The sequence below is a fragment of the Danio aesculapii genome, chromosome 3, assembly GCF_903798145.1.
Source record: "Danio aesculapii chromosome 3, fDanAes4.1, whole genome shotgun sequence".
NCBI classification, from domain to species: domain Eukaryota; kingdom Metazoa; phylum Chordata; class Actinopteri; order Cypriniformes; family Danionidae; genus Danio; species Danio aesculapii.
This window is the reverse complement of record NC_079437.1, coordinates 24,690,699-24,703,756: the sequence shown is the minus strand read 5'-3', so window position 1 is coordinate 24,703,756 and position 13,058 is coordinate 24,690,699. Positions and strand designations below refer to the sequence as shown.

The 13,058-nt window shown below is 34.4% G+C and overlaps 1 protein-coding gene across 1 annotated transcript in view; it reads left to right on the top strand.

Annotated features, from left to right (window-relative positions):
* usp43b (ubiquitin specific peptidase 43b) overlaps positions 1 to 12,487 on the top strand; it is a 100,589-nt gene extending 88,102 nt beyond the window's left edge. The window contains exons 14-15 of the mRNA XM_056453474.1: positions 8,819 to 8,980; positions 11,167 to 12,487. Of these exons, the coding sequence (XP_056309449.1) occupies positions 8,819 to 8,980; positions 11,167 to 12,230 (1,226 nt within the window). The 3' untranslated portion in view covers positions 12,231 to 12,487. The remainder of the gene's footprint in view (positions 1 to 8,818; positions 8,981 to 11,166) is intronic.
* The last annotated feature ends 571 nt before the right edge of the window (positions 12,488 to 13,058 follow it).

Genomic DNA, 13,058 nt, shown 5'->3' with positions numbered 1-13,058 from the left:
ATCATCAAGAAGTTTGTTATTTCAGATATACACGCACGGCGAGCGCAAGAAAGAAAGCGAAACCGATCGCGCCTCAGACTGGCTCGTAAAAAACTATGGGGCACAGGGTAAATCTTGTCTTCTTTTTAACTTTGTGGCTGTTCATCAAGACGACGACAAGGTTTGTTTGAGCCCGAGTCGACCATGGCTCGTTATTATATGTATACATAATTCCGCTCTAATGTCTCGGCTCGTCGGCTGTGTATTTTAAACATGGCGGGTTTTTTGTTTTCATTCTGGCTTGTTGCGTAAGCGAATGACGTATCTCTGTAAACCAATAGCATTCATCTGCGCGTCTAGCTCCGCCTTTTGGTACCTGTTTGGTACCCTTTCAAAAGGGTGCCGAAAAAGTGGTACGGTACGGTTCGGTTCGGTACACCTTTTGAAAGTGGAAACGGCCATAAAAGCGTACCAAACCGTACCGTACTGTACTGTACCACTCAGTGGAAACGGGCCATTAGCCTACCTAATTAATTTCGTTTGGTAAGCGCAAAAATTTGTTTCAAAACTATTTCTAAATTCAGTTCTAAATTCCAGCAAATTATTAAGGGAACAATAATAATGAAGTGTGGTCAAAAACTTTTAAATCCAAACACACGTCCTATTCTTATGCCCCATATGGTCATGCATAGATTTCCAAAACCCGACAGGAGGACAAATTTAAATTAAACTTGTTTTTATTAAAACAAATATAAATTTGCATATAATAAATAATACTGCAAATAATATTTTTTTTACTATTACCACTAATAATAATAATAATAATATTAATAATAATAATAAATATTAGAGTGATTTCTGAAGGATCGTGTGACTCTGAAGACTGGATTAATAAAGCTTAAAATTCATTTTTTAAATCACTGGAATAAATTATTCAATTAAATGATAAACTACTTTTGAACAGTTATTTTATAGTGCAATAACATTTTACAATTTGTACTGTATTTTTGAATATAGAAATGCAGCTTTATATTATTTCACATTCAAAAAGCATTGATTTTAATAGTGCAAAGAATTTTTAGTTTCTGTAAAGGGCAAATGTTTGTAGTATTTTTTTAAATTACATATTTGTTTTGTTCCAAAAACCCAACTTTACAGAACATAGAAATTGCTACTAGCTTTTATTTGACTAAAATCAAGAAGGGTGTTAAATATCTCAAGTACAAATATTTTATTCATTTTTTAAATATAATTTATATTTTTCTGTCATTATTCAGCATTAATAATTCAGAATATTACTGTTTAAACTGCATTATAGATCAAATATTCATAGCCATGGTGACCATAAGAGACTTTCTTCAAAAGCATTAAAGAAATCTTTGTAAACGGCAAACTTTTGAACAGTAATCTACACACAGCAATGTTAAACACCGCAGCGAGAGGCACAAAGGCACAACCAACCTCTGGGTGGCTCCAAGAGCTTTTCAACACGACTCACTTCAACTTTTCTAAGAGACGCACATCATTAGAATCCAAATATATACACAGAAATGACACAAATCAAATGATATGTATTCAACACCAGTCCAAAGTCTGTCTGATCACTGTGCTGCCACAACATAACCTTTCTGGAGGATCAGGAACAAAACGCGTATGAGAAGGAAGAGCTGCTGATTAGCCTCGCTGAGTTTAGACAGGAGGACTTTGAGTTGCTTGTCACAGGAGGCTGCACACAAACACACACAGAAAGAGAGACAAAGTTTATATGCTTGCTTTTTCTGTTGCAGTGGCTCTGCAGTTTGCCTTGTTTCTCATCCCTTTTTCATCTCTGCAAAATGATGCACTTTTCCCTAGACTTATTGTTATAAGCTTATTGTTATACATTTTTAATCATTTCCTTATTTCGATCAAACAATGGTGACACATTGTGTTGTTACCTGGAAACACTGGAATACCACAGACAGATTAGCATAAATCTAAAACTGATGCTGCCATCATGCTGATGTAAGATCAGGAGAAATATTCTAATATATTCGAAAATATTAATACGTATTTAGTGTTTCTCACACAGACTTTACTTGGTCATACCACCCGGGTATATTAACGACCACCCAAGTATATTTAGTGAAATTTTTTTTACTAATATTATCATCGTAAGTGGAACATCATCTCTCGTTTATGCGTTTCGTTCTGTGTGCACGAGACCTGTTAGCACTCCCACAGACAGTCTCAGATGCTCCTTTTTTGCACTTAAAAAATTGTCCGGCCGGGTTTCTAAATTTCCTAAAATGTCTGGGATTTGGCTTTTGCTTTCTGAAGCTGTCTTTCATTAATCATATGCATTTTTGCAAATGGATTTGCTATTTAAACAACGTGGTGGAAAACAGGAAAATTAAAGTTGCGCTAGTCTGAAAATAGCAACACGTCGGGGCAAACTGGGGTAAACACATATTGTGCCTTATTGCGCCGGGTGTATGATGGGGCCCATTGTCTGTAATTCCATTTTCCGTCATTTATTTCTCATTTGCTGATTATTTTATTAATTTGATGAAGTCATTAGGCTATATTACATAGGCTATTTTATATCTCAAATACTTTGGCATTCAAGTTTTCTTTGAATATAATAATAATGTAAATTATTATAATTCAGTTATTTACATTTTATTATTTGTTTATTATATTTTATTTATAATGAATTAATGTGTATGTATATATGTATATATATGTATGTATGTATATATATATATATATATATATATATATATATATATATATATATATATATATATATATATATATATATATATATATATGTATGTGTGTGTGTGTAATAAAAAAAATATAAGTTTTTATTTTAGTTTCCTAAAATTTTAAAATATAAAAATATAAGTAATAAATAAAATTATTGTTAAATTAGATTATGTTTTGTTTGTCACATATAGTTAACTATTTATGTGATGTGGGTAAATTTCATAATATTTCAAATGGCAAGCACTGTGTATTTATCAACATTTTAATTAAAATTTGTCAATGCAAGTTATCAATGTAACACCACAGAGAATAATAAAGTGTGGCATGCGTAATTGTCAGAAAATTAGAAACTAACATAAAAGAATGTACAGAAATCAAAATGCACTCCTCTTACTTTCAGCCCCAACAAAACTTTTCAAAAGCTCTTTTTAATGGACACTGTGGTGCATTGAACACCTGTTCTGATGATGCAAGCATTGCAACTATGGCAGCTGAGAGGCTCATTCTTTGTGTTCTTTGTTTCTTTGTTCCTGTAAAATACACTTAATGTTACAGTCACTATTGCCAACCAGAATAAAATAATTCACCTATTAAGTGAAGGAAATGAAAATCAGTTAGCTTTCCAGGGAAAGAATAATCCACTTACTTTTGAGACTGTTATGAGCTATATGACATTATTATTTTATTGTGAGTAGGCTTATCATTATTTTATATCATAATGCAATATTTACCATGATGCAACCAGAGGAGAATTTAAAAGCTGTCACACTTTACTATAAAGTTTCATTAGTTAATGCAAGGAAGTGTATTTACTAACATGAACTAATAATGAACAATACTTGAATAGCATTTGTTAATCATAGTTCAAAATTTGGTAATGCTTTCGTTATTAACATCCAAATTCATGGTTGTTAACATTAGTTAATGCAACAAACAAACAACTGTATTTTCCTTACCTAACATGAACATGTACAGTAATAATTGTATTGTTCATTGTTTGTTCGTATTAGTAATGCATAAACTAACATTTAAGCAATACAACCTTATTGAAAAATGTTACCAGAAAAGCTTATAAATGTGTTACTCCGGAATACAATAATAAAATATATTCATTTTTTTTCATCGGTGTCTAGCACTGAGATTTCGCAATTACTACATGATATTTAGACTGATCAATGTCTGTAAATGTTCTAGATCTATACAAGTGCTCTTAATAAATCAGTTATTTGCCTTTAATGTAAAAAATGCACAAACAATACACTTGCTCTTGTGCCCATTGTGTAAGCAGCCTCTTTAATACATGTGGTTTATACAAATGTTGCTACTGATTGGGTTGACATTTTAGACAACCACCAAACAAGTGAAAGCGTGTATCAAAACCATTTGCACACCATTTCCAGTAAACATGTTGCTCTACCCAGAATCTGTAGCAAAACTTTGTGCGTTGGTTTGAGCTTCCTCAGCATCTGCAATGACCTTTAAACACAAGAAGTGCAAAAAATTGACTCCCTTTTCTAAAAGGGACAAGATCGGTTTTACAGTAGTAACATCACAGACATGAATTTGGGGGACTCAACGTTTTCTTAGATATAACAAAATATGTATTTTTAAAAAACTATGGAATGAAATTGTACATGTTAAATAAAATCTATATTTACAATATAACCACTTTAATTATGTTAATGTAATTATATTCTGTCATACCTCTCTAATGTTTGCACAATATCAATCAAGCTCAGTTAAATGTTTATTTCAAAACAAAAGTTTAAAAAACAAAAATTGCAACACAAACATTTTATGGGCCCTACACCCAGCACAATAAGGCACAGGACATTTGACATTTGTGTGATTTGTTGCTATTTTCAGACCAACGTAACCCTAGTTTTCACGTTTTGTGCCACGTTGTTAAAATGGCAAATCCATTTGCGCCGCTTTTTGGACTCATGGGTGTTCCGGTCTAAAAGGAGATGTGTTAAGGCACACTGTTGGTGCATTGCTATTTTAAGGAACAGACTGCGCCATTGACTAACTATAATCTGGTATGCGCCTTAGTTATGCATCAATGCAGGTCTAGACTTTTACACATTGCTTAATACTTAATACACTTTCTCACTCCACGAAAGTAAAGGAATAAAGTAAAGAGAAAGTAAAGAGGCCGAATGGAGGAGGCTCGTTCTTTATAATGGCTGCAGATGGTCTGTTTAACTGTTTTCTCGCTTGTGAAGCGTTCAGTTTTTCCACTTACAAAGTCTGTCATGGTGCGATGCAACTGACTTAAAGGGAATGTGAGATGAGACTCGGATTGGTTTAAACTGTATTCATTTATTCATTTTCTTTTCGGCTTAGTCCCTTTATTAATCTGGGGTAGCTACAGCGGAATGAACCGCCAACTTATCCAGCACATTTTTTATGCAGCGGATGCCCTTCCAGCTGCAACCCATCTCTGGGAAACATCCATACACACTCATTCACACTCATACACTACGGACAATTTAGCTTACCCAACTATGGGGGAAACCGGAGCACCCGGAGAAAACCCATGTGAACGTGGGGCGAACATGCAAACTCCACACAGAAACGCCAAATGACGCAGCCGAGGCTCGAACCGGCAACCTTCTTGCTGTGAGGCGACAGCACTACCTACAGCGCCACCACGTTGCCCCTTAAACCGTATTTTTCCGTTCTTAAAATTCAGACACGCCCTTAATGCTTTTGCATCATGGGCTTCAGACTTTGCTCTTAGATCGTTTAAATAGAGCCCTATGACTTTTGGTTATTTAAAGTTTATTTCAGTTGCTGCCATGAAGAATGACCCAACCACAGACAGGCTTGTGATATAATGTCATGTGAAAATACCAAATGTTGTTTTCATGACAGACAGAACTAAAGCACAAAGCCAAACTACCTCTCATTTTTTACACCATTTCTGTTCTTTTCAATGGAAGTTCTTCAAACTTGAAGTGCATGCCAAACTTTTAAAGCACAGCAGTCATGTGTGATAAAAGGTGGATATGATAATTCAGAAATGAAATCTGCAGCATGCGATCATAAGTAAAAGTTTTACAGAACTTATGAACTTATAACGAAGACACATAACCACGCGTGTTCACTGAAGCAAGCTGAGCAGACGTTTTCAATGCATTCTCTATGGGAGGTGAACAACAGGCTCACATCAAAAAGTTGAGCAGCATTTAACTTTATGCAGATGAGAAGTGAGAAACATTGGGTGGCAGTCAACTGATGTGAGATGAATGCAGTGACATCTGTCAGAGCTTTTCAAAATCTGCCTGTCATGCTGGCGGATTGAAAGTTAATATTGCATATTGTTAGGTTTAATTCGTATTACTAGATTTTTAAGTATTTAGCATGCTTTAGCCTGGTGAATATAGGCAATGGATTTAAATCAATTTAGGTTTCATTATGGAGAGACAGAAATCTCTCAGGTTCCATCTGTAATTTCTTTGTTTCGAGGGTAAACATTTTTGTATGGTTTAAAAAAGACATAAAAGTGAGTAAAGGATGACAGAATTTTCATTTTGTAGTGAACTAACCCTTTAAGAAAACTACAGCTACTGTAGCAGTTTTTGATGTATCTTTAAGTTCACCAATACTAAATTTCTCGGCTGATAAAGGTACAGCTGATATTTGTATGAAATCCAACAATACTGATAGTTTGGTGTTTCTTTTTACCTTTTTGTTTTAATGAACAATAATGAATTCCATATATATATATATATATATATTTTTTTATTTATTTTGACATTGACATTACAAACATACACTGGACAACCAAATGCATTTGTTTAAGTTTTTTAGCAGACTTGATGATTCTGAACACCTGTCCACGGGAGGCTTGACCTAAAATGAAAATAAAATAGATACATATAAACATTAAAACACATAAAAAACACATAAACATCAAAATTCTTTACATAAAATTGCTACAAGGAAAAAGCAAAGGCAGCATAATCAACAAACTAATAGTAGATTATTTGTGCAAACACTGCTGTTTTGTTTTTAGGTACACTACTAAAAACATTTATAGTTCTTTCTAATTTTAGGCTAACAGGTAAATAATTCCACAATTTGGTTCCCTTAACAGAGAAAACAGATTGACGGAAAGAGGTCTAACACTTTGGATCCAGACAGTCGCCATTAGCAGTTGCTCGTGTGACACTGTGAGAGGATTGATGCCCACTGATAAGATCTGAAATGAGCTTTGGAACATGATTATTTAAACATTTAAAAACCAATTTAAGAAAATTTAATTTAATAAAACTATCAAAACTAAAAAGGTTATGTTAACGTTAAACCTCACTTTAAGTCTGTTATTTTAATTGCTTGTTTTAAAGAATATGTTTATTTATGTAAAAGGTTTTATTGAAATTATAAGCTTAGTTTCCATTACAGATTTGCAGTATTTTCTAAAATATTCTATATTATCAATATTTCTAGTATTTTCTATATTTGTCAAAAAAATGTTTGTGTGGAGTTTGCATGTTCTCACCGTGGTTGTGTGGGTTTCCTCCGGGTGCTTTGGTTTACCCCACAGTCTTGAATTTTAATAAGTTAAATTGGCCATAGCGCGTGTGTGTGTGTGTGTGTGTGTGTGTGTGTGTGTGTGCGTGCGTGTGTGTGTGAATGAGTATGTATGGGTGTTTCCCATTACTGGGTTGTAGCTGGAAGGGCATCCACTGCATAAAACACATGCTGGAATAGTTGGTGGTTCATTCCACTGTGGTGACTACTGATAAATAAAGGACTAAGCCAAAGAAAATAAATGCATGATTGGTATTTGTAATGTCAAGTGATCCATTTAATGTTATTATGATATAAGACCAAATGTCTTAGTGACCTGTTATTTAATTATATGATTTTTCTCTGTTTTGATATTTTCAGAGGTGCTTGAATTAGATAGTGTCATGCAGTGAATTAGAAGTGTCATGCAGAGACCTCAGGTTTCTCCATTGTGCTACTAATTAAAATGGATTGTTTATCAGTAGCTCCCATTGGTACATGGAATAAACGAGTTATGTGCAAATGAGTTTTCCTCTTTGATTGAACAGCTTCAAGCTCAACAACTGAACTATGGGGTTGACATTTGTGGAATTTGAGTGCTGACTTTAAGCCTTCACTGTTGTGATTTAGATCAAAGTTTCATAACTCACCTTCAGACTAACCAGCCCTGGAATATTTAAACACAAAAACTTTTAAATGAGCTTATTTGGAGCCAGTAATAATGTTTTGACACCTGTTTTTCATCTCATGTGTTTAGTCAATCTTTATATTAAATACTAAGCTTTGCAATATATCCTGCACATATAAATTAGAGCTATTCTCTGTGAGAACATGTTGTTTCTTCTTTACACAGCTGACTTATAGGGAAAATTTAAACCCACAGAATATTAAAACCCAAAAAACTAAAACATGTAGTTCCAAATGGTAGGGTTTTTCTTCTGTGGAGCACAAAGGAAAATATTTTGAAGAACACTGGATCCCATTGAATTTCACTTAATGGAAAACACTCTGGCGTATATTTTCTTTTGAAATCCTTTTTTGTTTTGTTTTTTCAAAGAAACTGGAGATCTAGAGTGACTATAGAAATTTACAGGCTTCTTTCAATCATTCTTTTAGGCTTTCAGACCTTTCAAAAATATTCCATTATGATTTTAAAATATAAAGCTTTGAAATGTATAAGGCAGAGAGGCCGTTTATTAGTGCATTGTTTCTTTCAACACCTCTCAGACATTTTTGTTCAATTGCTGCAATTTAGCATGTTGTATAGCGTATTTTGAAAGGTTGTTTCTCCAGATGTCTGCCAGCACCTTCTGATCATTTGTATGCATGCCGTAACACTTGATTGGATCCCCTCCATCTCATTTTTATCAGTGTTTAATTAAGAAAAGCTTCAGAAATGTCTCCCTGAGTAAAATTAAAACCAAAATCACTGACCAAAATGCATGACCATAACCATGAAATAAGTCTGTTTACTAAATAAGCATGTTCAGCATTTATCAGCATTTCTGACATCATTTTGACTTGCATATTTGAAGCAATGTTGACTAAGTAGGTTGCTTTTGACCTGCAGGTTCCTCCAGCTCATCTCTATCAGATCACTGGCTCATCCGATTAAATGCAGATGAACGAATTTCCAATTCAACCAGCAAGGTGTCAAATTCATCTTCGGCTCCTGAGCCTCAAACGCCTCACATTCCTGTCATCCCAGAGTCTGCAAATGAAGACAACAGAGGTCAGTAAATTCTTGCTTTATGTCTTTCACTTCTATATAAAACAATAACTAGATTCTGTTTTACTGTTTATGGAGCATATGTGATCTGCTCTGTTGCTTTTGGTTCATTTTATGCAGCTGAATGACAAGGAAAGTCTCTGGTTTTCTAAATATATAATTAGGATTTGTGATGTAATCAGTAGAACGGTGGCTTGTTTTTGATTGCAAGCAATTTTCAGAGCTTTAGAAGATTCTTTCGAACACACATTACACACATTCAGTAAATATACTGAGTATTACTAAGTAATCCAGGGTTAAGGAAAACTGGTGAAGCTTCACAATAAGTTTCCATTTGTTAACATTGAAAAAATATTTCTCAAACTTTTATAATTATCAGTTAATGTTAATGTCAGCATTTACTAATGCACTGTACTCAAAAGCTGTTCATGTTTAATGGACTTGAGCTAATATGAATGAACGAGGTTGTATTGAAGAGTGTTACAGGAAAGTCTAATACATTTACATCAACCCAGGCTCATTAAAAATATGTCAACATATATTACGCTGCTTCATGAATGTGGTGGCAGTTTCAAAATGGAAGAAAGTGTGATATCAAATGAAAAATGACACAATCTATACTAAAACTACATTAAACCTAACCAATAGTGTTAAAGACAAAAGGATAATATACATTTGCCAATACAGTGCTCAGCGTAATTGAGTACACCTCATTTTTAAAATGAATATTTGTATCCATTTTTCAGTGAATATAGGCAATGTACTTTGGTGCATTTAAACAGAACTTAAATAACAGATATATTTATTAAATAATATAATTTGTTATATAATAATATATTTAGTCACCAAACATATTCAGAAATTGAAAGAGAATACAATTAAATTCAAGCAAAATATTGCAAAAAAAAAATTACAACCTACAAAATTTCAACTAAATTTTTAATTTGTTTTTGCTTCTCTTAATTTTTCCTCTTTTGTTAATTTGTATTTAATATTTTTCTATAACATATAAATTTGTGTGTACTAGTTTTTGGACCGTTATCATAAGTTATTTTGTTATAAGCTCAAAATTTGGCTTCAGTACAGACTAATCTAATGTATATGCACAAATATAATATTGTATAGCTTCCTGGTAAAAATATTAATTTAAAAGATTTGTGAGGGGTGTACTTATATATGCTGAGCACTGTCTGTCATTTTAGGTAGCTTTAAATTCAGTCTTTCTGCATTTCCAAAAATTAAAGCTTTCGTCCTAGGTACAGTATACTTTGGCATAGCTTTTCAGCTAGATTTGCAGGCAGGTTTCTTGAAATGTCTTGAAAATACAGCTGCAGTCCTTCTGGATTTAGTCAGTCTCAGTTTGTTCTCTTTTTTTCAATAACTGACTCAAAAATATGTTTTGTTGTTGGTTAAAATACTGAAGGCTAAAGACTTTTGCATGGTATTGTATATAAAACAACAAGTGATCATACATATTTTTATTTGTTTTGTTAAATTATTTAAAACCAACTTGCTGACAATGGGCTATATGCTCAGCTAGTGTTTTTCAGCCAATGATGAACTTGCTTTATGTGACTATTTTTAATTTCATAAGGTTCCTTTTACAGCATCAATGTTCTAATGTAATTCACATATAATCAGTTAAATAGACTTAAGCATCCATCTGATTGGTAAAGCGTAAAAACAGATGAAAGACTGTTTAAACGCAGTCATTATCAGCAGGCTAGTGCAAAAAAACTCTATTGAAAATACTGGGGTAAAATTAATTTTCATATTTTAAAGATGTGGCGTGGAAAAATATAATTTAATGCAGTGCTTCTTGTTTGGTCTGATACCCACTTTATATTGTATCTCTGCCTGGCAGTGAAGATCGCTGGCGGACTGAATTTAAAATCTGTGTGCATATACCCCATTGGGTAAAACATAGTTTGAAGGATAGTGGCAAAGTATAACGATTTAAAATAATTAAAACTTTCATTTTTTGGATAGTAATTCCTCCCTTAAATCACCTGTTTTTAAAATTCAAAGAAGAGGCATGTTTTTCTAATGAGCCTGGGTAGCATCAAAAAGTGTACAATTAAACAGCCATGTTTTTACCTATCACATTTATCCACAAATTGCAATTGTGGACCACAATGCAAGGTTGTCACATACAATATGACTTACCAATTCTGCATTTGCTGTTTTAGATGTAGCTGAAGCAACACCATTTGTACGAAGCGTCCGGGGCCAGAGTATGAGCATGCGCCATCAGTCCAAATCCAAGATGGGTTCAAGCAAAGTTCTTCCACTGCGTTGGTCGTTTGCCTCCAAGGACCGCAGAAAACCCTCCACCATCACTTCACAAAACAATAACGATGAGCTAGTGGAGTACCTTGAATCTGGCCGTCGGCCCCGATGTACCAAGGAGCCTATAGTAAGCATTGTTGCCAGTCCTTCACAGGTCAAAGGCCAGATTTGTGAGGATGATTCCCTGAGTTCCCCCAGCTGTTGCAGCAGTCTCAATGGTGTAGAGAGAAGTAGCTCTCAAGGTCCAGATTCTCCAAAACTGCCTGAAGGCCAGAGTAGACCAACTTCAGATCTTAACGCTGTCAGTTCTGTCGACTCAAGAGCAAAAAAATGTTCAAAAACAACCAGGCAGGAGCAGGAAAGGACTCAAGCTAGTAAGTCACTCCAAGGTTCCCCTACTGCACTTATCACTGGTAACAGTGCATCTCATTCCAGAGACTCCACACTGAAACGGCTTCGAAACCCAGCAGCTGCGACTAGCAGGATTCATCCCAGCCAGATGCTGATGGCCACAGGAGAAAGCAGGGGTAAAGATGGCATCCATCCTGTTAGCAGCACCTTCCAGCTCCAGGATGGGCGCTCTAAGGAGGTGGGTCATGGAAAAACACTTTCCAGTAAGAGCTTGACCAAACTCTCGTTGTCCAATGGCACTTTGAATGGGAAGGCCGTTGAGGTGAGGAAAACCGGTACTGTTCACAAGAGCACCAGTAAAACAAATGGCAGAGAAAACCAGATTTTTTCAAACACTATTGATATGAAACGTGCCCACAGCTCTTCTAATATTCAAAACAGGCTAGATATGACTTTGAAAAGGACGTTATCTCTCCAAAGAAATGGTCCCCTGGTGCCAGCTTCCAACAAAGGACTTGCGGTTGATAAATCCTCCTATGCAACACTACAGAGAATCAAATACAGCAGCACTTCACTTGGCAGGCAGAGACCTGTTCCTGAGTCCTGCTTCTGACGGGTTACACCTTCAAAATGGTGTTTGTACAGAGTATGTTTTATGCAGTTGAAAATTGCAAACCTTTGCTCTATTCCAAAACCTCTGAGCCTTGTGTGTATTCTGTAAACAGACAGTCACCTTGTTTTTGCCAGATTCAAGGTAATGTGTATTTTGCAGAGAATAGATGAGGGTTTTTTGTTCTTGTTTTCTTAATTCGTCCCAAAGTTTAGGTTTAATTAAATGTTTGAAACTCTCTATTGCTCACCAAGGCTGATTTTTTTATTTTTTTGCCAAAAATACAGCAAAACATTTTCTGAAAATATAATAACAGTCTTGTTTTAATGGATTTGGAATGTCATTTATTCTTCTGATGGAAAAGCTTCAGTCTCCACCGAAAATTTTAATTTGTTAATTTGTGCTCAATAACTTGAATTTTATTTTAATAATAGGCAGGTAATAAGCCAGTATTTATTAGCATGAATTTTGACCTAAACTAAAGTGTTACCAAATATTCTGCTAAAGTTACACAGTTTACTCCGATTCCCCTTTTTTTATTCACATGGTATTTCTCTATAGCAATTCATTGCCTCTGTTATCTCTTAAGTAATCAATTTTACTATAACTTTTACTTTAAATGTAAATAATTGCAGCAAAATGTTGACTACAGTTGTGCCACAACATGAAATTATTCTCACGTCAGCTGTATTTAATCTGCAAAGTCTCCCATTTATAAGACAATTTCTGCCAATGTAGAGTCCAAATTGGACCATTATGATTATAATTATGATACTGCTTTAATCCCAGATGACAATTACACTCTGTCAACATTCCATAATGCTGATGGAC